The sequence below is a fragment of the Rhagoletis pomonella genome, unplaced genomic scaffold, assembly GCF_013731165.1.
Source record: "Rhagoletis pomonella isolate Grant_MI unplaced genomic scaffold, Rhpom_1.0 Rhpom_scaffold_00004, whole genome shotgun sequence".
Lineage (NCBI taxonomy): Eukaryota > Metazoa > Arthropoda > Insecta > Diptera > Tephritidae > Rhagoletis > Rhagoletis pomonella.
The window spans coordinates 31,981,346-32,007,901 of record NW_023458558.1 but is presented as its reverse complement, the minus strand read 5'-3'; the positions used below and the strand labels follow the sequence as shown (position 1 = coordinate 32,007,901).

The 26,556-nt window shown below is 33.6% G+C and overlaps 1 protein-coding gene across 1 annotated transcript in view; it reads right to left on the bottom strand.

Moving 5' to 3' along the window:
• The window catches only part of LOC118738195 (mucin-5AC), a 162,215-nt gene extending 136,094 nt beyond the window's left edge, over nt 1-26,121 (bottom strand). The window contains exon 1 of the mRNA XM_036469118.1: nt 24,556-26,121. Coding sequence (XP_036325011.1) covers nt 24,556-24,586 — 31 coding nt within the window. The 5' untranslated portion in view covers nt 24,587-26,121. The remainder of the gene's footprint in view (nt 1-24,555) is intronic.
• Between the last annotated feature and the right edge of the window lie 435 nt (nt 26,122-26,556).

The window sequence follows — 26,556 nt, the reverse complement described above, 5'->3', positions numbered from 1 at the left end:
CCAGCTGAACTAAGGAGCAAAAACCTTAACTGTCGGCGTTTTGTTTCATTTTCATTTCAATGAAATTCTTTTTTCTTAATTTTTTATTATTAGTTGGCGTTTTGCGTGTTTTATTTCTGCATATTTTTGCAAGCGGCAAAAAATTTCTAGGGCAGTTCAAGTAGAAGTGGAAGGTTTTGCCAAAACACTCTCCCGTCTACCGTCTTTATGAGTGGCAAACGGCTGCGGCTGATGTCCGACTACAGACTCGCCTATAAATTCAGAGAAGGGAGGCGTGCGCCCGAACTGTTTTATGTGAACTTTATTCCCCCTAATTATTTGGGTATAACGGCATGCATAGTACACATAATTACATACATACATATATGTATGTATATAGGTAGCTGCTGACAGCTTTTGAGTTTATAGTTTGGCATTTTTAATTATAATCGCATTGTAATAGCGAACAGCAACAACAAAAGTGATTGCAACACAAAGCGACTTTGTGCAATGAAGCGGCAAATGGAGGAATGCAAAAAAAAAATAGCCAGCATGAAATGTGAGCAGGAAAAAAGTAGCAGGGGGCTCGTCTCGTATAATAGCAAAAAAACATGTTTTGTAGACAGCAGGCCATTGGCACTCAGCAGTTTTTATTATATTTAAAGAATTCGGAACATGCACTTTTAGGTGTGAACAAATATATGCCGTGGGGGATGTATTTATGTACATACATATGTACATGCATATGTATGTATAAGCGTATTATGCATAATTTTGCGAAAAAATGTTGTAAATTAGGGTTGGTTTTGAAAGCATTTCCAACAATGTTGACTATTTTTTCCGAACACGACGCTTAAATTTGAATTTATTTTATTGATAGCATCATGTTTTTCACCACTTCTTTTGAGAGTACACAAAATTAAGCAACATCTTACAATTATTTAATTAGTTTGTGCTGCATGAATGACATGAACGTAGAATTTATTTTTTTTTGTTGAAAATTTCATCCACAAAATAATAGTAGTGCGATATCTTTGGCCCAGTTTTGGATATTTGTTTAATTAATGTTTATACTTGTTTTGTAAAAGTCTAGCTGGTTATACAACAAACACCATTTCAAACTTTGTACACAAATTATAAAAAACTTGCAAGTTTTCAACAAAATTTTACACTTTTTATTCAGAATCGTTAGAAAAAATTTGGTATGTAGTTTTGTAGCCTATTTAATTCTAGTATAATGAAGTGCAAGGTTCAAGTTGGTAAACAATTCCGTTGATTTTTGATAATTTTTTTGGTTGAGAAGTAGTTGTTCATGACAAGCACTCGGAACAATTGATATCCTCACGAAACTATGGGCCAGATATAGTGACACTGCGTTTTTAGTTTCTCTCTCTAATTAAAAACAAAAATATATTTAATAAATAGGTATTAAAAATGCCCTTTTAAATAATTTTATTTTTTAAGCTAATAAGGGCGATTTTCGAGGATATGGTCGTGTGTGTATTGGTCCTTAAAATAAATTTTTTTCAAAAATACATATTGCAAATTTACAAGGATAACATTTAAAAATTTAACCTTTATAATTCTAGAGAATTTTCTCTTTTATATGATACTTATATTGTTATTCTACAATGCACTGAGTTTTGTTTTTTTAATTTTGGAATCAACCATATCTTTATAATTTAAAAGTTCTTTTAAGGAAAATCCTGACGTCAGAGAGTATTTAACATAGAAAGAGTTACAATTTTTGGCCCTTAGTTTCGCAAATAAACTGATTTTTTGTGTGCAAAATTAACTGTCGCCCGGTGTTATAAAAAAATTTAGATACTTTGCAAGTTTATTTGAGTTAGACAAAGTAAGATATTAAATATCTAACCCTAAAATCAAGCTAATATATAACCCTATTCCCAAATTTAAATGCAGAAATGCATCTAGATGCTCCAGAAAATTTCTTCATCAAAAATAAAATTTTGCAAAAAATTTCGCTTACATCTTTTTGGAAGTTAAGGCTCGATAATGGGGCGTATTCTTGATTTCATGCGAATCTAAAACTAGAAATTTTTTTTATAGAAAATGGTACGAAAATTTCACGATTTTAATTTCGTTCGAAAAACAGAATACGCCCCAATATCAAAATTGAAAATGCTACAAATTGAAATTTTATGTGAGAATTTTCTTATTGAAAAATTTTTTCTATCATTTGAATACTGCATGTGCCGGCATTTGAAGCTGCGACACACGGAATTATAGTCGACATCTCTACCTACTCGGCTACGGCAGTCAAAAACTTTTTGGTTTTAAATTCATAATTTTCATATATGTGAAAATAAAAATATTTCACCTCATGTTGAAATCGTAGACCTTTTTATTTTATAAATATTGACACAGAATCCAATTGATAAAAATCTTGATAAAATTTCTTTAAAAAAAATAAAGAAAAAGAAAACACAGAATTTGGGGGTAAGGCTCAGTTGCTGTCGCTATACATATATACCAGCTTGTAATTTGTAATTGGTTTTTGTTTTAGTAAATAAATAATTATCAGGGACCCGGAACGCGCTCCGATAATGAATGTTCCCGCAAAAGAACCAAACGGGAACAAAAGTATTGAAAGTAATGAGAACAAAAGAGAACGTAACTTTCGGGGACTTTTCCAATGAGAACGAAGTGAGAATAAAAGCATCGAGAACGTTTTCAAGGAGGATCAAGGATCAAATAAGAACAAAGTCTGGGGAATGCTCCGCTAGAGAACAAAATGAGTTTTAGCAACTTTACGTTAAGAATGAGATGAAAAAAACGTTTCAGTGAGAATCATGATTGTTAATTCTAAGCCAGAGGAAAGCTGGATCATTTCAACTTCCAGATCGTTTGTCATTAGGGTGAACTGTTCATTTATGGGAAAATTTTCTGTGCAAGCAAAGTTCGTGTCTTATGCCTTTCGTTGACTTAACTCGCATTATAAAAAAAAACTTTTATTCTCGCTCCATTCTTTGTGAATAGTTCAAAAAAGATTTGTTCCCGATTCGTTGCCAGAAAATTCCTGAGATTGTAGTTCCCAAATTGTTCTTAGAGAGAAAGTTCATTCAACTTTTGCTCCCGTTTTGTTCTTTGCCAGAACGTTCCGGAGACTTTTGTTTTGATTTTGTTTTCTTTGGGAACGTTCCACAAGGTTTTGTTCTTTTATAATTGCCAGTGAGAAAGTTCTCGACAGTTCGGTCTTTTCTCCCTTTCGTTCTTATGAAAACGCTACCGAAGGTTTTATTCTCATTGCGGATGCGTTTTAAAGCGTTATTGGAAACAACACTATGAGAACGACGAGTTTCGATCATACCTTTTGTACTCGGTCCCTGGATCTAACATCTCACCAATTTACTTTTCCAATTATTTTATTAAAATATATACATAAATAACTTTTTTTTGTGGAGCACCAAGTTGAAATTAAAAACAGGCGAAGTAATAAAACAGCTTTCGACTTTCGGCTATCTTATAGAAATTTTTCAAATAAGATACTGTGAAATCTTTCACCTCACTCTTATTACTTCACCTGGTATAATCGCATTATATTGGATGACCAATAACACAATGGCAATTAAAATTGCATTGAATTAATTATTAATTACCATAAAAAAAATCGAGTGCACAATGTAATCTGAATGTCTAAGTATTCAGACAAAGCGATTCTATTTTACGCAACAAGCATTCATATTTGCTGCGTTACGATGTTGCCACATTTCACTCTAACGAAGCGAATATTAATTACGAAATACATAGAAATGCTAGTTAGTTAACCTGCACAACTTCATCCAAATGAACATAAAAATCAGATACAGAAGTTTTTACAAGCATGTGTGTAGATACAAAATAGAAAACTATAACTGCGATAAAAAGCGGCAACAGGGACTCGCTAAAAGCAACGAAAAATTATCAGAATGCACACGAAATGAAACAACAAATGCAATAAAAACAATGACGGCTTCAGCCATAGTACTAGTAGATACATCTCCTGAAAGCCTTAAAAAGGGGTGAAAAAATGACACAAAACACTCTCATGAGAGCAAACAGAATGCAAGCGAAGAAACAGCAACAACGACAAGTAAAAAGCCAAAAAGGCGGCGTAGGTAAGCGGTCAACCTGAAATCAACCAGAATGCGAATAAGTGGGTACAAAGCGTAAAAAAGTGGTGTGCACATACACGCATTCCTGGTAATTACTCAAATATCAAAGGGCGAAAAATACACAGATATACAGTCAAAGCTCAAAGCATCGAATATAAGCAGCAACAACAACAAAGAACAATGATGGAACATTTCGTAAATAACCCTTAAATAAAAATGCCTAAAGCGGAGCATAACATAAATATTCGCTACCCCAACAAAAATAATCGATTAATTGAGCACCACCGCATACGCCGCCTCACCCGGCTGGCGTCGCTGGCTGTTTGACGGATATCGGGCGACACTTTTTTGGTGTACCAAACACAACCGCTAGACTCACGCGGTGCGTTGCGAGTAAATGCTAATAGTGTCTATACATTAAAATCATACGATTTGCAACCGCCCCGCCCCGCGCCATAAAACGACGTTGGAGCGCTGGGCGACCGACATTTGTCTATGCAACCATTTTTCAGCATTGATAATACATATTTGATGAATACGAGAAAATAACGGTACTCCTGCGCGTAACATTTACAACAACAAATAGCAGAAAAATGGCATTCCACCAAGAGGTGTAATAAGTTCATGAATATACCATTGTATGCGCACACAAATGTACTTGTTCGTGTATGTGTGCTTGACATAGAAATGTCAAGGCGTTCCGGATACACAGTATCTAAGCCACGTAGCGAAATTAGTTTAACCGCATTAAAATAACGCGCAAGTGGCAACATCAACGACTGCGCTGTTATTTTACATTGCGGTGCCTTACCCAACAAGATTGACACCCTTTGACTTCTTACTTTCTGTATTTGTTCGATTATTTCATGTTATCAGACATCGTGACATAGCAGCGACAAAGATGCGATTACATACGTGTCGTCTCATCTCATAAGCACGCATAGCCGCCATTAGCGGCCTATCAAGGAAAACGCGCGCGCTCAAGTTTTTCCGCTCACGATACGCAGGCCTTCTTTCTTGTATGCGATAGTTATTCGCTCTGAGCAGCCTTAGCAGGTAAGCTCTCTCCTCGGTCGAAAGGTAGCCGTTGTTGCACACTAATAGGGGCGCGCACTCTCTTACACTCTCTTCGTGACCGATAAACAAACCGCTAGGCATACAGCTAGGCGCGCGACCTTTCACTCGGCTAACTCCCTCAACGACAGAACGCCTTCAAGGCGTTACTTGCCTGCTTTGGTTTAAGCGTTTGTGAATTGGGCTTTTTTAATAGATAGATACATATTTTGGGGCGCTCAATTTCTACGAAATTCATAACGATGCGTTGCAGTGGCGACGTCGCATCAGCTAACAACCCCTGAAAAACTTGCGATACACATTTACATATGTGGTATGCCGCATACGCGCAAGACAAACAACAGCAAACACATACACATACCACGTAGGGAAGCATATGCTTGCGCGCCTGCAAGTATGCAGCAATAGATACCTGAGCATCGTTGTAGGCGTTGATGATGTGTAGTAGCAATTAGAAGAGGATGAATAATTTTGAGAAAACCAGAAAGAGGACGAGAAAAAACATAGCGGGGGATAAAAGGTTGATTAATTGATTAGTTGCGTGAAAATGGTATAATTTAATAAAATTGAATAGTCTCAACAACTAGAAATTCTAATACATACATATTATTTGTTTAATGTATTCTATTCGTATACATTGTGTGTACATATGTACTATGCATGTAGTTGACCTCATTCTTTATTTAGGTTAGGGCTTAACTTTATTTTATTCATGGGTGTTCCAAAAACTTGCTGTACACCTTTTTTTGATTCTTTAATCGTTTTTAATAAAAATTATCTGTGACTTACGCAAAACTGTTCGATTCTTATAAAATTATCCTTAGAAAATAAAACCAAAATACTGTAAGCTATTATTATTATTATACTGGAAACGAATACTAGTATACTTGCAGCATCTGCTTTATTGATTTATTGAGGGGGCAGGCGATGGGATATTCTCTCTTAACGCTGTTTCAGACTGAAATTTTCAGGCTCAATAAGTAATCAGCCAATTTGAATATGTGCAAATGTAAAGATCATGCTCGCAATCCATTTTTTATTTTTAATAACTTAGTACATATGTTCTGATTTGAAGTACATACATAAAACAACTCAACATATAGCCCAGTAAAATTAGATCAAATTGGTACGAAGAGCCACAGCCGCTAAACTTAAACGTAGAATACGTGATATTATTAAGATCACATTCGAGTTAAAAACGGCACAGGAAATATTCATTTTGACTGTATTGAATTGAATTTCATTTCATTTTTAATAATTTTATAAATCAATATGAATTTCAAAATATTAATTATAAGCAATAGAGAAGCAGATTCACATTAACTTCAATCTTATGTACCATCAGCTTATAAATAGATACATACATATATGCCATGATGTGTATCACTACTTGGATGCATTTTTAATTCCTTTCATACTTCAGAAATTTCTATTACTTTTTATATCAGCCTAGGCTCCCGTATTAGTATTCTTCTTCATGTTCGTGCTCGTCTTCGCATTATCGTCGTCTTCGGATTTGTGCATAAGTTAGCTAAGACTTTTGAAACAGCTGGCAACCCTCCTAAATATAGTTAAGACATAAACAATTCTCTTGCGTCTGATATTGGATTACATATTGTAATATTTAATGTGCCTGGTGAATTAAGTTAAATTTAATTTTTTGAATACTTGACAACGCTACTACATACAGTTCAGAAATAAAGCCTTTTTAAACACATTTCATTTGATATCCATATTTTTAATAACTGCTTTCTCATTAAATAACTTGAGTTTACCTTTTTAAACAGGTGGCAACCCTCTTTAATATTATAAATATTCAAACTAAGGATATTTTGTCACCTTCGTTTCACGTCATATTTTCATTTTCATTTTACTTATGCATACTTTCATTAAATTCAATTTTTGTGGCAACTCTATTCAAAATATTTTAAAACCAAAACCTTGTTAAACCGTTTTCGACTGACACACATATTGCGACACAATTTAAATTCAAGTTGAATTTATCCTCTTAAATAAAGTTCAGAAAAAAACATTTGACTTATAAATAATTCGAGTTTAACTTTTTACACAGGTGGAAACCCTCTTTAATGTTAGAAATGCTCAAACTAAATATTTCGTACTACTCCTTTGTTTCACACCAATATTCCAATATTGCATATAATTTAATTTAATTCAACTTTTCAAACAGATGGCAATCCTGTAAAAATTATCTTTAAACGAAAACCTCGTTAAACCTTTTTCGTCTGACACTTGTATTGTGATACATATTTAAATTATCTAATGCATTTAATTAATGCACATGCAGTTTGGAAATAAATTTTCTTACAAGCAATTTTGATTTATATTCATTTAAAGTGATTTATTTAACCCAGATTGAGTCTCTGTGTCTCTCTCTATATCCTTTTCTCTTTAATTACCTTTATTTTAATCTTTCTTCCCCTATCTTCATCTTTACTTTTATCGGTATCCTCATCCTCCCCTTTGTATTTACTTTTATGTTTATCATTTTCTTCATCTACATATTCCTCTTCACCTTTACCTTGGTCTTTTTTCTATGTGTTATTCTTTAACCTTTTATTAGCAAATTTTTGTTAAATTATTACCATATGCATACACACAAGAAGCACTTATTTGAGCACCAACCATTTCCGTTGCACCATTTCCGTGTGCAATTTCCGTTGAATTTGCCAATTTACTCCCAACTAATCAACCGCCGCTAAAGAAGTTTCACTTCAAAAATTTTCGTGTAAGGATCGCGATGCCCAAAAAAGTCAAAATCCTAAACGATTATTTTGTTCTTTACTTCACCCTAAAAACCCCTACTACATATAAGAGTCAAAAAAATATTACCAACTTGATAGGTAAAATCTCACTTGTTTCAAAATACGTAATACATTTGTATGTACATATACACATCTTGTCTCTTTAAAACCACATACTTAGGTACTATCTATAAACTTCATTACAGACATTCCCATTTTATCAAAAACCTTATAAATAACATTGGAGGACACATGCATAAGCTATAACTCAACCCTCAGTAAAAGGGACAGCTTTTTGCCGAAATTCAAATGAAAAACAAAACCAAAACGCAAAATACTTCGAAATGCGATTACAAAAGCATACCTACTAAATAGATAAGACGTAATAAAATTAAGATTATGTACTGATAAGAAGAAACCTCAAAATGTGCTAGAAAAAAACCTGCACGTCTATCAGGCAAACAGCACATTAGCCAAGCTTACTCTGTTAATGGCACTGCCACTGCCACTCCTTATCAGTAGCAGCTATTCGCTCGCACGCACACAGGTTGGCTGCTTGCTAAAGCGGGGATCACACGATTTGTACATTTGCACATTTGACAGCGTATAGAAATTTTCATCGAGAATGAGTTCAGCTCAATGACAACTTTCTAAACAAAACTTCTCTGTAACTGTGAAAAAGTACAAATCTGTATAAATGTAAAAATCGTGTGATGCCTACTTTATTCGTATTGCCAATGAAAGCTGCAATACTCACAAATTCCAACAGCAGCAGTGAACAGTAAATTCAGTTCAGCTCAGTTAACACTTTTTTCACGCTACTGATAGGGAATCAGTTTCATGCGTGTATGTGTGTGTGTGTGTGTCGAGACAATTCATGAGAATTCAAATAAAAAAAAAAAAGAATAACAAAAAGCGATTTATGGCGACACATACGACCAACCTATAAAATAGACGGCATAAAAACGAAATGCGAGCGGGAAGTACGTGTTGCACCATAATAATGTACTGTTTATTGCCTTTTAAATTGTTTAAATGTTTTTTGGGATCACTCCGAGCATTAGCATGCCCTTTTAGCGCACCGTATCGCCAATCTAATGTTCTCTACTTATCAGGATTGTTGGCAATGAAATGTTCACATTGATGGTTTATTTCATAGAAGCCATGAGTTTGTAAAGATAAGTTGACCTAGAGAACGTTAAGCGTAAGCAATAGAAATCTTGCTGAGAAAAGAGGGTTGTAAAGTTTTTTAGACGAGTGATTATTGGACAAATAATGCTGATTAACAGTGAGAATAAGTGTTAGCAGAACAAAGAACTAGCAAATTGCAATACATAATTTGATTAAAAACATTAAAATAGGTACTCATGAAATTGTATCTGTCTGTGTACTACTTGGCAAAGTATTAACATTAACTTCATTTCATTTTATTCATTTTGTCGGGATCAGTACACGAATTGTTTATAACCACATTGGGAAAAGTTCTGGAATATTTCAGCGCAATTTCGTGAATAATTTCGAACTGCCCCGATATGATCCCAAACCAGCCCTGAAATGGTCCGCAAGAAGTTGTGAACTTCTCCCGAAAGGAACTCGAACAAGTCTTGAAACGGTTCCTCACTAGTCTCAAAACGACCCCGAAATATTCCGAAAAGGTTCCTGAAATAGTCCCAACATGATCGCCACCTAGTCCCAAAATTGTTCCGAAATGACCAAAGGGCTAGGCCCAAAATTGTCAACTACACTCGAAATGGTGCTCAAATAATCGCGAACTAGTCCCGAAATTATCCCTAACTAGCTCTGAACAGGTACCGAAATGATACCTGTGCAAGTCCCAAAATTGTCAACTAGACTCGAAATGGTCCAAAACCAGCCATAAATTGTGCTGAAATAGCCGTGAACTAGTCCCGGACCAAAACGGTCCTAAAATAACCTTAAGTCCAGAAACGTTAATTTTTACACACAAGAAGCAATTACATATTTTCTGCTGGGTTACGCAAGTAGTTCCAAATTTTCTGCTGGGTAAACGCACATTTTACTAGTACTAGTAGTTAAGATGTTTGCACATCAAAAATGTGATATGGTTAATGGATAAGCCTAGGCTTCAGCTAAGCTGGTAACACTAAGAACCTGCTAATTAATTGTCTAAGGGCTTGTTTCTCCAACTTTGACTTAGTCAAGAATAAGCTGTGTAAAAAGTAGGCTAACTTTTGACTTAAGTCCAAAAAATGGCTAAACTAAGTTAAGTTGAGTTGGAGAAACCAGCCCTAAGTGAGATAGCCCTCATCAGCTAAGCTAGCCTAACCTAACCTATAAGTTAAGAGCAGGTTCTAGTAAACTGATTAGACTATCAATTGATTTCCTAATTTCTAATCCTTTGTGTGTTTCGCTTCCATTTGCTGTTGTCATATTTCATTTTATACATTTCTTGTCATTGCACTTGTTTGATTTATTGGCATTTGTAGGTCAGGGTTGCATTGCATTGGCAACTATGAGCAAAACAAAAATAGCATCAACGCATAATATACATGGATACACTCAGAAAAGTCAGCTAAATATATTTCTTTACATTATTTGGTTATAGTTACTAAATCATGTGTTCAGAGAAGTATTTATCTTTAGTTAATTTTTTTCTGGGTGTAGTTAAACATACAGTAAACAAAAAAGATAAAAGAAAAACGGCTATAACAAAGTGTAACTACAATAAAAACTAGCATTTGCAGCCACGACGTTATTGAATTAATATTCCAACAGCGAGCAGCAGCAAAAACCGAGTGACAAAGTGAGTAACAACAAAGACAGAAGCAACAACAAAATCCATGATGGCAATATGAATAAATTATTTACAAATACAAGTGTTTAAAACGGCGCACAGTGGCATTTCGGCGGCAAAAATAAAATTTTTGGAATATTAAATTTTTATATTTAAAGACATGAGCCTAACAAAGGGATATTTTAATTAGAAAAATTGATTACAACTTTGTGCAAAATTGACAGTTTTATACAAAATGAAAGCAACAAAAGTCAGACTAATTTATTCAACTAAAACTGATTGAGATTTTTGTTCACTTAAGCAATGTGTTTTTCTTATAACTTGTGTTTTCATTGTTTTTGTTGTAGGTTCGTATGAAAACATAGCACTTACTTGACAAAGTACATATAAAAATAAATTTAAGTAAGCAGACAATAATGAAACTTTATAAATGCTAACTTTGACACTTTCTATGGACAAAAACTATGTTTCCTTCGCCTTCTTACTATACAAAAAATTAAAGACCGGAATATTTTCTATCGATAAAAAAAAAATAAAAAATTAGCTCATATTTGCGGCTTTTAACGTAACCTCATATAATAATGGCATTTAAGGCATTTTTGAGGTTGTATGTATTAAAATAAATCGATTATTCCCATATTTTGGATGTGTAGTTATGACATTACTAGTGAACCCGCATGGCGTTAAAATATTGAATTTAACTTTTTAAACAGATGAAACCCTATTCCAAATCCTCAAAAAATATTCTTAATGATTAATCTAAACCATTTCTGAGTGATGAGAGGTCTCGCAAGGTGTCGGTTTTCATTTCATTCAGCAAATTTCAAATCTCCCTGTACCGCTAAAAAGTTCTAACTCCAAAGATTAAAACGTCATTGCACATCCAAGTATGTAGAATCCAAGTTCTTTAATTTGACTTATTAGATGGCAACCCTAATTAAAAATATTAAGTATCAGCCTAAAGTTTTCTTAAAACCCTTTCGTTTGACACTAATATTTCTTAAAACTCTTTCGTTTGACACTAATATTTCGATACTTCATTTATGTAGCTTGTGTATAAGTAAAACCAATTCGACTTTTCCAACAGTTGGCAACCCATTTAAAAGTATTTTCAAACTAAAATCTTTTTATCATCTGGCATTGTTATACATACTTCAATTAACTGATGAATTAAGTTGAATTTGATTTTTAAGCGGCAAACCTCTTAAAAAATTTTTTCAAACCAAAATTTCCTTAAATATTTTTCGTATATTATTAGATATAAATATTTCATGTAACTGATGAGTTCAGTTGAAATTTATTTTTTAAACACGTAATATAGTTCTGAAATAAAGGATTTAAAATCCATTTCCATTGATAACCATCAAACACAAACTAAATATTTTTTAAAACTCTTTCATTTGACATCCATTTTTAAAATTTCATAGAACTTGGGTACAAAATAATTTAATTCGACTTCTCAAATATGTGGCAACCCTCTTCTAAGTATTTCAAACTACTACCTTCTTAAACCTCTTTTGTCTGACATCCATATAGTGACACCTTATTCACTTACCAAATTCCTGTAACTAAAATTTAATTACATTTTTTAAACATGTGACAACCACATAGTTAAGATATAAGGCATTTTCAAAACCATTTCGGCTGATACCCATATTGTAATAATTAAACTTTTTAAAAAATTTTAGCCTAATTTCTTAACTGGTGGCAACTCCTTTCGAAAAAGTAAAACTTTATTGAACATCCGCACCTTAAGCCCTTTAATTTGACATCTCACTTTTGAAAATCGAACGAATGGTGCGGATCTGAGGGCATTAACTTGAGTGTAATTATTTAACAGTTGGCAAGTCTTCGAAAAAATATAACCAGTTTGCACATCTACAGGTCAAGTGCTTTAATTTGACACCCTAGTTTTGAAAATCGAACGAACGGTGCAGATCTTTTATCCTGCACAAAAAATGCCTTCGCGTATTATATATATGTAATTTCGGAATGATATCTTCATCGGCCCGCTTTTTATGGTGTTTTTGAGATTAGATTTCTATGGGAGCTATGCTTTGAAATCAGCGTTGCCAACTTTTCAATTTCAAAAAGCACCAAAACTTGGAAAGAAAAGCGTTTTACCACACTAAAAGCACTAAATTTTTTTTTATCAAAGGATACTTTTTTCATAAGAGTTTGTATTTAACAAAAGTAAAAAAATTAACAATATTCAAAACTTTTTCGCTCATAACGATTGAATAGCCTCTACACATGCTATTATGATTCATGCTTACGAAATAATACCAAAGTACTGCAAATTAAAACTAGTATATCACGAGAAAGAAATATCGAATCGCAATAAACGAAAATGAAATTTAAAGGGGAAGAGTAACACTAAATGATACCCTAATAAGAAATGAGTAAAAAAAATTGTTTTTCATAATATAACCTCAAATATCGCGAAACCCGTGTTTTTGACACTTTGAGGTTAGGATATCTTTTGACGAGCTGGGGAAATTCTGCATCCAGATTTGGATTCAGCACTAAAAAGTCTACAGGAACCGATAAATATTTCAAATTATTTCATGTTTTATCTATATACATTTGAGAAATCTGAGTTCAGAAAAAAAGCACTAAAAAAGGCACTAGGCACTAAACCATTTCTTTTGGCGTTTTAGTTTTCAAAAAGCACTAAATCTAGTGCTTAAAGCACCAAGTTGGCAACTATGTTTGAAATAAAACGATTACGCCCAATTTTAGATGGTTACATATGTATAACCTTATTAAAAACACATGGACAAAATTTCGGTGTCGGTGCGAATCTGTTCCGACAAAATTTACAACAATGCCGACCGTAGTTTTAAATGAGGAACCACACACTAATGCGATTTTGCTGCAGCGATTTATTCGAACATTCACAGTTTCGCTTTTCGTCGTGCCGATATCGCAGACTGCCGCGTTTTGAGAAACAAACAGGTAAATAGACGGATTTTGTAAAGTTAAAACAAAAATTAACGTAAAAAAATGAAATATGTTTATTGTAAAAATGCTAAGAATTCATATTTTTGTTGAAAAATATTTTCGTTTGTTTTTAAAATTACATTTTTCGCTGCGATAGAATCGCACAGATGTGTGCGTACTTGCGTTTTCGAAGCAGTCAACTTTGTAGCATCAAAACGATGCGGAACCGCTCGGACGGAATCACACAGGTGTGTGGATGCCTTTATGCTTTAAAATGAACCGATTATCCCTTTTTTTTTGGGGTTCACATACAAAATAAATACAAACACATCGTTACCTTAATATAGAAAAATTTTAGTGAGTTACAGTTTTTTTGTATTTCACCTTCACTTTCTATGGCATTTTAAAGCCGTTTTGAGGTTAGATTTATATGTTTTAAAATAAATAGACCACACCCATTAAGTTTTTTTTTTTATTTATGTCCATAAATGTTTTATGAGAAAAATTTAGGTTCTACGCTGGCTTCTAATTTTTTCAAAAAAACGTATGGGGTTGTACCACTGTACTTAGCGCTTGGCGCGCGGCTTTTGGCGCTTGCAAAAGTACATATCTATGAGTATAATCCTAAACGACGGCTTAACGTTGTTATTTTTGATGTTGCCTGGTGGCCTCATGGTTGATGCTATCTCTTGCCAACGCCGGGAAAATTGGCTTCCAAACAACACGCAATCAAGCAACTCTATTCGGCAAATAGCCATAGATACACATAATTGCACGTGCATGTTTGTATGTAAAAGTGTGAGCTTGTATGCAGACACGCTATTTGAAATATTTTCTGACACCAACAAAATGCGCATTTTCAACGAATTTACTGAATTTGCTAAACGATTTGACATTAGGGCGCCAAGCGCGTTGCCTGCAAACAATGCAATGTGATATACATATGCGCGTTAGAAGCTTGGTGATGACTGGCCGATCTCGAAACGCGCTGGGTGTTGCATTTCGTGTTAAAATAAATGCTGTTAAATTAAGGCCTTTTTAGCCGAGCTGCTCCTCCAATTTTTGTTGTGTGTCACAATGTCGCGACCTACATATGTATCTATTTAGTTTTATGCCGACTCCGTATAGCAAATGGTTTTTTAAGAGGCTTGCCTTTGCCCGCCGAGTTACGACCGTCATTATAACACTTTTTTTCGGATGTTGGAATCAGCCTCAATCGCCTTAAAAAAAAGGCAGCTTAAAATGCGAAAGATTCTATCGCTGGAAAGCGTTTAGAAATAGGCTTACTAAATGTCCGGGTTTCGCCCCGCAGCCTCATTTGGGGCTGCACCTTTTTCGTGAATTGTGGTATACAACCCGTATTTGTGGTCCGATATTTGGAGTGTATATTAATTACATGAAAAGGAATAACTCCGGGGTTGATTGTTTTTTTGTTAACCGCTAATGAAATTTGGCCAAAAAAATTAAAAAAAGAGAAAATTAAAGAAAAAAAGGAACAGCCTTCGTCTTGGACTGTAGGCTGTATCGGAGACACAGCCGCTAAATTTAAACGTAGAATACGTGGTATGCTTAAGAGCACATCCAAGTCAAAAACGAAAGCACACACTAAGAAAAAAATATCGATAACAAAAGCGATAATAAAATCGATAAAAACATCGATAAAAAGTCGATAAAAATATCGATAACAAAATCGATAGCAAAATCGATAAAGATATCGATAACAAAATCGATAAGAATAGCGATAACAAAATTGATTACAAAATCTATACAAAAATCGATAACAAAATCGATTTAAATATCGATAACAAAATCGATAAAAAATATCGATAAGTTCCGAAAATATCGATAGCAAAATCAATAACAATATCGATAAAAAAAATATCGATAACAAAACCGATAGAATATCGATTATAATATCGATGAGTCCCGAGAATTCCGAAAACCTCCCGAATCCCGATAACGTCCCCAGATTGAGTCTCTGTCTATATCCTTTTCTCTACAATTACCTTTATTTTAATCTTTCTCATCTTCTCATCTTTCATCTCATCTTTTTCTTTATTTTTATCTTTGTTTTTGCTTTTTTGTTTATCATATTCTTCATCTACATATTCCCCTTCACCTTTACCTTTTATAAATATTCCGCCATCTGTTATTCAAAAGCCGAAATACCTATACGCACATACTTTTTGTCTCCTTCTCCCACTTCCGGCACAAGCACGTGTTTGCAAAATGATGACGAAGTGATTTTGTATGGAAAATTATTTATGCCTATATATTTCAATCAAATAAACATACTTAGGAGATATCAACGAATACTTCCTATATATCAAATGAAAAGAAAAATCTTGAATTTTGTATTAAAGAAAACAAAAACCAAATCATTCGAGCGGTTTTGAGCATTTTGGAAACAAAAAAAAATTTACTAATTTTTTCAAAAATTGTTTGTATTAAAATGCTCAATATTTATTGAACTGAAATAAAATTGGTACACGATAATATTTCTATTGCTCCAAAGAATTGTAGTTTAACCTGCAAATCGTAAGTTGCTAGAGCACTTTAAAGGCTCCCCACCCCCCAAAATAAGTCAATATTTACCGTTGTTTCTACGAATTGGTTACTTACAAAAATGAATCTGTCGATAGGTTTGGAATTATATCTTTGAAACGCCACCCTTTTCACACTTTCAACTAGTGAAGCGATTTGCAATAGGCGTTTTCGTAAAGCTCTAAAAATTAGAACTACTACAACATTTGAGCATAGCCTCCATATCGAAACGTAAGACATATTCTCCGTCAAAAAAGAAAAAAAGTTTATAATAGTAAACTAAAAATAATTTTTAACGACCTAAAACTTGCACTTTGTTGAATGGGTTACAAACCTGCATATCCGAAAATTTTCTAGATATGAATTCTAAATAAAAATTTTAAAATTTTGATGATAATTTTCTGAAGTCTGATTATTATTTTTTAATTTGTGCAATCTTGGAGGATGTCATTTATGTGGTTTCTGTTATAGACTGAATTATATTTTATATGCAAATCAAGATCATTTAAATTCAGGTGCTAATTAGTCGCACCTGTATATATGATTTTTTTTTACAATAGAATCTAAACATTTAATTGAAAAGGAAAAAAATCCGCTACCCGAAGACTCACGTCTCAGATCTCTTAAATGCAATCCTTTCCCTGACGGGCTTTTAACACTTTCGATGCTTTTTGACACATGCTTTCCCCGCTAAAAAAAAACAATTAATTTTATTTTCAATATTTCGAAGCTCAGCTGAATATCCCTTTAAGTTGTAAGTATGCCCACTAAATTTATTTGTGTCATCCACAGCTTATTTGCAGGAAAAACTTCATAGCCCATGAAGTGTTCTTGAATGATTTTTTTATGTGTAGGTACACGTCAGAGGAAATCCGACAAATAAGCCACTATTTGGACTCGATGGCTCGTTTTGATGGAATGCAAATGAAATCAAAATCCTCCATCAGCAACCACAACAACAAGGTTCCCCGCGGAAAATTTTGACATTATTGGTTTTTCGGGTCGCTAAGTGTCTCGCAACACTGTTTCGGCAGCAGACAGGTGTAGACTCAATAGTTCTTGTTGCTTTTTGACAGTGCATAATACTACAAATAGTTTTGTCACCGCGAATAAACGCGCGCGTGCTATGTCACGCCGTGACGAAGCGCAATTACTATGAACACCAGTGTTGCCAGAAGTGAGATTTATCTTCAAAATGAAGATATTTTTCATAAATAATCATAAAAATCTTCACAGGAATATAATTACAACAAAATAAAACTCCATACAATAGATCTTCATAGTGAATATATATGGCAGCAATTAGAGATTTTTTTGATAGTTGACAACCAATTTCTCGTTTTTGTTATCAATTTGCTGCCACACATATGATGGTAGGACCGCTAGAATTCTATTGCCAAATATTGACAGGAAAAAAATGAAACGCTGAACTGTATATGTATATGTACCAACGGTGGGCTTAGCAAAGTGCGGCTCTTTTTACTTTCTCTTTGCTTAGAACATTTTGGCTCTTTTTACTTTTAAAATACACATTTCTTTGATGGGTGCTTTTTTTATTTTATTCTTTTTATATACACATACGCAAATTGAGATCAGAACATTACCCGCAATTGGATAATGAAAATTGTCTTTTTGACTTATGTTCTTTACCGATGTGATGTAACATTGGGAAAACTTGAATTTGTCTCTACAAGGAGAAATGTTTTTGATTTGTCGCAAATTATTTTAAGTTTTGAAACCAAGCTACGTCTTTTTATTCATGATCCCAACAAAAAGAATATTTCATCATTTTCCATGGCTAGAAAAAAATATTGCACACGATTTAAAAGCAGATTTTCGATTTGAAACTATTTAAATGTATGATTGCATACTTCATAAAACCTTTTTTATGTAATATAAATGAGGATGAATTTACAATATCCGAAATACTCCGTAGCGTAACTGTGAGTCTTTGTACTCTGCAATAAATTTCGTAAAGTCAAAATACCGTTCACATTTAGTTATATTCGCGTACGTGATAAATATTAAAGGTTATAAAACTATCAGCTTTTTGTGTTCGCGTACCCAAAAAACTTGCAAAGAAGGGGAAATTGAGAGAGCAAAATGACATTTCATTTCGAGGGAACGCTGCTACTTCCTGCTGAAAAATTTTAGCCAACAGCAATTCGCCAACAAGAAAACAAGGTTGGAATTTACGCAAATCCCTAAATTAACTTTGATGGTTTTTAAGTTAAAATAGTAAAATGCAACTAATTAAACTTGTATGAAGTAATTAATTATTCGTTTAGTCAGTGAACTGTGTCAGGATAAGACTTCGGAATTCGTTTTCTTACGTTTTCAATTGTATACTTTTGAACTAACTACATAACTAACAAGTTTCTGCAAATCTTACAAGTTTCTACAAATCTTCTGTTCGCGTACTATTTTGGATATTTTGCTCTCGTGAGAGAACAGATGACATTTGCCGGAATTTTGCTGTTGCGACATTTTTTACTGGAGATTATAAACGAACGTACCTATTGACTAACCAACATTTAACAGAACTTTTACGAACGGCTTTAACTGACGTAAAACCGTAAATTTGGATAAAGAGATCTTTTTAATTTTCTTTAATATCTATTTACGTACATTACAATAATAATAAAATTAATGTTTTTCATTTCTAATAATAATTTTATTTCAAAATATAATTTTTGCTTTTGAGGTTTTTTTTTGTGGTTCTTTGTAGCATTTAGAATTTCCATGTGGCTCTTTTCGGCCTCGGCCTTGCCCACCCCTAGTATATAAGTACTGTGGTTTTTCGTAGTTGGCACTGACAGGTGATAACAAACTTTTCGATTTTGTCATCAATTTACCTTGCAGGACAGGTTGAAATTAATATTAATTTTCATGAAACTGTTTTTGACTTGATTTTGACTATCAACATTCGCCCCAAAAAAATAAAAATTATGGAGCGATATTTGTTAAAACAAAATGGTAAGTAACATTGGTCTCTAAATTTAAATTAATAATTTAAATTTTCTATAATTAGTTTTATAGACACATCTTCATCATCCTATAGCGAGGATGAATGCATAGATCCGGAGAGAGTTTTTTCTCAAATGAACTTGAACAAAACAAAAATTCGCAATAAGCTGGAAGCCACCAACTTAAGTGATATTCTTTGTACAAAGATTATTTAAAAAGGTACGGTCGTGAAAAAGTAGAATTTACAAATTTGTATACACATACATATGTCGTACCTGAATATTTTTACAATTCTCTGCAACGTTTTGCTAATTCCCATGTTTTAATAATATATAGTTGTAAAAATACAATTAAAAATACTTGTATGATTTGTGAACAAGTCAAGTAAAACTGCTATAGATTCACTAACTTGTTATTTTTGTATTATAAATAAAATGTGTTATAGTTTTTTATAATAAACACAATTTTATAAAAAAATTGATTTTTTTGTTATAAAATCTCCAATAGAGATATTTGTAGAGAAACGTTTTTTTTCGTGTTTCAGTAACCTTTTTATGGTTGTTTGAAGATTTTATCATCACTTGGAAGATATTTAACGAAATTTTTCTGGCAACACTGATGAATACTTGTATCAATTGAATAGTCGGATCGAGGCGGGCGAACATGGGTGCTGGTTAATCGATTTACTAAATATGCGAAAGCTAGAAATTTGATTGGCAAGCCACACTTTCATTGCAATGCCAAACGTTTACTATGATACAGCGCGGCCGAAATGGTGACATACCTTAACCAGTGTCCAGGTGGCGTTGGTACTTACGCTTGTGGCGCTAATGAAGTATTTTAGGTTAAATTTGCTAAATGGAATTCTATTGGGAGAAGCAAGTCAAGTTTTCCATGGCTTTTCTACTATTCGTTCAAATATTTATTTTTATTGCATGGCAATTAACACTACATGCCTTACTAAATATTCAACTGCATACACACATACATATTTACCAACAACCTTGGGGAGGTGTGGCTGGGGTATGCGTCACACCCGCCCTAGGAATAGCTACTTATATGAGCTGAACTTGATTGAGTGACAGTTAATTTATGTAAGTGTCAAGCGGTAATCATTTACAAAGCTTGCCAAAGCCACACATTCAACGTAATTTGTTTGCATAATCATTGTGAGCAAGTGAATAATCAGGCTATTTACTAGACAGTGTTGATAAGCAATTCGATTGCTAATCGTAAATAGATGAATTTAGTTAATTATCCAATGCATATGTGCATTTGTCTCATTTTCATGATATGGGGCTAAGAGTAAATATGGAGTAATAATACTAAGCAAATCCAGGAAAACTGAGTTTACATATTTACTAAAATATACAAATACTTACTACATAGCGCATGATTATTCCAAATATTTGCTGTATAATAAATATGTACGTATGCAATTTATTTGCGCATAATTACTGCTATGGATATGATACTATATGTTGTTTCGATTAATTTATGCAATATTAACGAAATTATGTGACACACATGCATATGTATATTTATAATGAAATCATGTCACAAAAGTTAAATAAATTAGTGTAACGGAAGCACCAAAGAAATGCTTTTGCTTGTAGTTCAAGGTTATCGTTTGATTGCCATGAAGTGAAGGCAAATTAATCTTCCTCTTGCGATAGAAACGACTTTTAAGTTTGTAGTAGGTTATGCAAGTGAAAAAATTATAGTTAATTCGAAATGAACCACATTAGCTGCCAGACTACAGAAATGCAAAATTTAAGTGTCAATAATAACACTGGTTTACAGCAAAAATGTTTTATGGACGCCACTATCCAATTCCTATGTAGAACTGCTCGGTGATTCCGAAAATCGAGTTAATTTTTTTTTATGCATACGTTTTCGAGATATGTATTTGCAATTTACCGTTATTTAGCGTAAAGCAAAAATTGGTTCCGTTTCTTAAGAACCAATTTAACAATCTTAATATAAAATAAGGCAAATGAAAGCCAATGAAATTCTCCATCGGGCTTATAGTTTCTGACATATTAATTAATCATTCCAGCTTTTTTTAATGAAAAAAAAATCAAACTTTAACAGAAGAAAAATTTAAATAATAACAGGCTTTGTGCCAATTTTTTTGCATTTGTACTAAAGCCTGTTCTGTTACAAAAAAAAAAATCAGGTTACTGATAAAGAAAATCGATGGATAAATACGAAATAATGAGTGGTCACATGAAAATGTACAAGGATTTTTTGTATGAAAATTGAGCACGAAAGAATGTTACTCATACGCCATGCTTTTCTGCTCATATTTCACACAAAAAATCTTTGGACATTTTCATTAGACCACTCATTATTTCGTATTTATCCATCGATTTTCTTCATCAGTAACTTGATTTTTTTTTTTTGTAACAGAACAGGCTTTAGTACAAATGCGAAAATTTTGCACAGAACTGTTTTTTTTTTAATTTTTCTTCTGTTAAAGTTTGATTTTTTTAAATTTTTTCATTAAAAAATAAAAAAAGCTGGAATGATTAATTAATTTGTCAGAAACTATAATCTATAGTTCGTGATATTTTTACATTGGCAATTTGTTAGATTTTTGGACTGTTGAAGAGAAATTGCTGTACTTGTTGCAACTTTTTTTATAACTCCAACTAATAATAAAGTAATAAAAACATTTCAAAATTTTTCCGGGTCTACATACCGGTTAGACTCGGGTTTCACCGGACCAAGGGCTGTTGTTTCGGCGACCTAGCCCCGTTTAGATCGGTGAACCGCAGGCATTTTGTTATTTTTGTGTATTTTGATTTAAAGTTGCAACTTTTTTCCAAACTTCTTCACTTGGTTTCATAGGACTGGTATTTCAGAAATTAAGTAGATATGTATGTATGTATATACATATGCACCTATGTAGATATATGTATGTATGCAAACATTGGGATGTATTTACAAACATACAGGTAGCGCTTTCCCTACCAAACTTTACTTTTCCCATTAATTTTTTATGAAATTTATGGAAATTTGATGAGGCTGCAAATTAAAATAGGCATACTGCGCGAGTGCAAATGATACATACACATAAATGTACATATGTACAGCTTGAATTTGCAATTAAATATGTATGTAAATTATAGTTGCGTTCCCCAACTTTTCGGGGTTAAAACCTATAAAACTGTCAAAAAGCAAAATAAGCCAGAGCCGAGTACGGGAACGCTTTCTGGTAAATTCCTGTAAATTCTTGCAACTTCTTGCGATTTAGGGAACGCAACTTATGTAAATAAACATTGTATGTACTATATCTATGTATGTAAATTAAGTATACGTGAAATATACAAAAGGTCGCATTATCCAGCAGATCAAGTTCTATTTCTTGACAAAGAATACCGCTAGCTTAAGGCCTGTATGCAGCTCTTAAGAAAAGCAAAAACTCCATATAAAATGACGTACAAGAAATGGCTACGAAATTTTCTTGAGTCAAATTTCCTTAAGGCAGTACGCAGTTCTTAAGGAAATTGCTACGCTTTCTACTACGGTTTTCTAAAGTTTTTTGTGAAAAAAGAGCACAAGGCGACCCAGGTTTGCAACAGAAATATATCAATGGTGTATGGTGGCACTACATACCATTTTTTCTTAAAAAACGAGAGATACAAATTTTTTCTTTCCACAACAAATTTACAACAAAAAAGATACAATTAATTCCGTTATAACATTTTCAATATCTCAATGCAATCGACTAGGTGTTTGGTGTCAAGTTAGCACTACATACCATTTTTTCTTAAAAAACGAGAGCTAAAAATTTTTTCTTTCCACAACAAATTTACAACAAAAAAGCTACAAGTAATGCCGTTATAACATTTTCAATATCTTAATTCTATCGACCATGATAAAAACATAGTAAGGTAAAACCGTTCAAATTTACAAAAGAAATTTCACTACTAATTGCCTACTTTGCGTACTTTTCTACTACCATTTTCGCAACAAGGGATTGCATTCTTCTCCTTTCTCTGTCCTTCGTAAATACAACCTTCTGTAAGGGAGTGTCAAACCACGGCTGCCAAAAATTATCTAACATTGTTTTATTGTATCAAAGTCAAAAGTTTTTTATTGAGACTACCTTCTTTTTACCTCCCTTTTATTAGCTCGGGATGTAACTATGTAATATTGATGCGCCTAAAAGATGAAGCGATTTGTATTCTCAAGTTACATACCTGATAACATTACGAATGGAAATTATAAGAGCGAGGTTTTAGGTTTTTAAACTATAATCTTATTTGTATCATGCTACATACCATTTTTGGGTACTCTATGAATTTGTACAACGATTTCGGGTTGCTGTGACCAAACGCGTGAATCGAATCAAAAACCTTTTACACACACTTGTAGACAACAGTTCACGCTTTATTACAAAAATAAAATTTACTATAAATATCTGTGCACTAATTTATTAATAATGCCGGTTGGAAATATGGTATTTTTTGTAAGTTTCCGAGCTGAGCTGTCAAAAAAAAAATATCCACGAAATATCTCTGCAAAAGGTGTTCAGCCCCTCTTCTTTAGCAAAACAGAAAGGAGAATTCTACTTAGTGCGGGTTATAATCCCTAAGCTCGGCGGAAGGCCGCCTACGCAGAAAGGTATTCTCTGCAAAAGGTGTTAAGCCCCCCTTCTTTGGCAACACAGAAAGTAGAATTAATGCCGTAGTTAACTTTTCCAATTTCGAAAAGTGTAGTGCTAACTTGACACACGTAAACGAATCAGAGGGGTTCGATCTTTATTAAAAAATTTCGTACTATTTTGGCCTTATCGGATTTTCCTAGCTTCTTTTAGACTTAGCAAATTTTCCTTTCATTAAATATAAACGAGAAAAAATTTAACAAGTACATTGATGCTTTTCGAAACAATACATTTCAAATTTTACTAGCCTACTGTATCAAAATATGAGTATTCATAAAAAGTTGACTTAGCAACTTTTTACTCTAAGCTAGCGATATATCTTTTTAACCACAGGTTTCCTACCCAATTTTAATTCCACTTCGATGCCTATAATCCAAAAAGGCAACAACGAACTTCAATCCAAACATAAACAAATGTAAATTCAACAACAGCATTCACAAAGTGGCAGCGCTGTTAACCACAGATTACAACTCACCACAAAGCATAATGACGATTTTGACATTGCGCTCTTCACACACTGTTCATGTTGAATTTGCTACCTGCGAAAGGATGGAGAAAATCCGTCAGCTGCTGCGTGGTGAAATAGTGACCAAATGGTGAAGTTTATTCATTTTTTATGCCTACATATGTACATACATTTCACAACTAACTAAACTTATAACATCCTTTTAATTCAATGGAACTCTTCTATCAATTCTATGTAACCAAGAAGATATACATACATACCTGGTCGATCCAGTGACTGTCGGCGACTCATTGGCAATTTTTTTTAATGTTTCAGTGGAAAAGAGTTGACTACGAACTTCGCCCAGTTTCTACACTTTTAATAGAAAGGAGCGTTGTGCTTTCCTTCATTTGCAATAAATGAAGGGTGTAGCTTTCGTTGTTAGGGAGTCAAAATCAAAATCATCACTCACATTTCTTCCCGATCACTTTAAATGCACTAATTGTACGTAACATCTTCATTATTTTTAAGGCCAATGCAATGTTACTAGTACAATCGGAAAGGTATATTTGCGGGGATGGAGCAGACACTTGCACATACATATGTACCCTTGGGTAGCGAGTTCAGTCTTGGTGAAAGCACTACGCTGAGGAACCGTAAAAGCACCTCGAGAACCCACTCACAATTCTCCTGAATACGGAAGACGTTACGGTAGACGTGACACCAGAGACACCGAATCCGCTGCAGAGTCTAGTGTCTTCTTCCTTTTTCATATATTGCTTTTTATTCATGCTTCGCGCTCATGGTAAACACAGCAAAGCTTGCTTTCAAATTCACTTGTTTATACCTATTTTTAGAAAATCCAATACTTTTCACAAATCTTCTGCATGCAGTCGCATGAAATTTACACAAACGCGGTAAGCAGACTTCGTATTCTACGTTATTGTTGTTGTTGTTGTAGCCGAACAAAAGGAATTTGAGTGGTGAAAAAGTCCAATGTAGAAAATTTTGGCAGTCCATTTAGAGCGCATGGTGAATTGTCCACACAATAAAAACTTGTAAAGTTCACAATGAAAACAAATTTATTTGTCTTGTAGTTTTTTGTGCATTTACACTTCACATCGGTATTCATCATTTCTCAGCACATATCGACGGCGATAAATGAAGGCAACGACGGCGATGGCTAGTGCGCATAATACACTTTCCCCGTCTCTTTTATGCATTTATTTCTATGATAGAGAAGAAAAACCAAAGCAAATGGGCGCAAATAGTGTATTTTTCTGCAGTTTTTTCCGATGCTCAAGAATTTCTCTTTGCTGAACAATAAAAATCATGTGCGGCAAATTTAACCTGTTTTGCAATATGAACTTGGCGTTTTTGACGCTGAAAAGCGCTTACACTGTTTCTTGCAAATAAATTTATTTAATGGCTTTCTCTAAATTTTTCGCACTCGAGAAACTGCATGATACAGCCACGGGACAAGGAACTGAGGTGGGCACTTTTCACTGAAACACTTTATTGCTTTTGCGTTGCATTTTCACACAAAGTTTTTAACATTAAGTTAAAAGGGCACACTTAACTACAGTTCAATGCATTTTTTACTTAAAAATAATTTATTTGTTCACAAAAAATCGCAACTTTTCACAGGAACGTCTTCGTAGTCGCCTTTCAACTCCGTGCCGTTGTGGCAGACGTTGTGGTGTTGCCAGCCGTATAGATACAAAAGGAGTGGTGTGAAAGGATAATTAATATGAAGGCTTTTAACGTTCTGCACCAATATATATAATTTTGCGAATTCTTTATTATAGATATCGTTTGAAATTAGCTCATAATGCCCGGTTTCGCTGGTTTATGCCTAGATAAATACATTTTTTTATTACTAAAAGTGGCAGCACTTTTTGTGAACGCAACAACAACAACGCAAGGAGAATAAGAAACAAGGCAGTGTGTGCAAATGTTGTCTCTTTCTGTTGCCCGGAAATTATGATAAAGTTGGTGATAGTGCATGATTTAATAATTATCGAAACTTGGTAATCATGAACCAAAAATGTCTTTCGTTCATGCATGGTAAAGGCCTGTATGCAGCTCTCAAGAAAAGCAAAAACTCCATATAAAATGACGTACAAGAAATGGCTAAGAAATTTTCTTGAGTCAAATTTCCCTAAGGCAGTACGCAGCTCTTAAGAAATTTACTACGCTTTCTAGTACGGTTTTCTAAAGTTTTTTGTGAAAAAAGAGCGCAAGGCAACCCAGGTTTGCAACAGAAATAAATGCCCGATCCA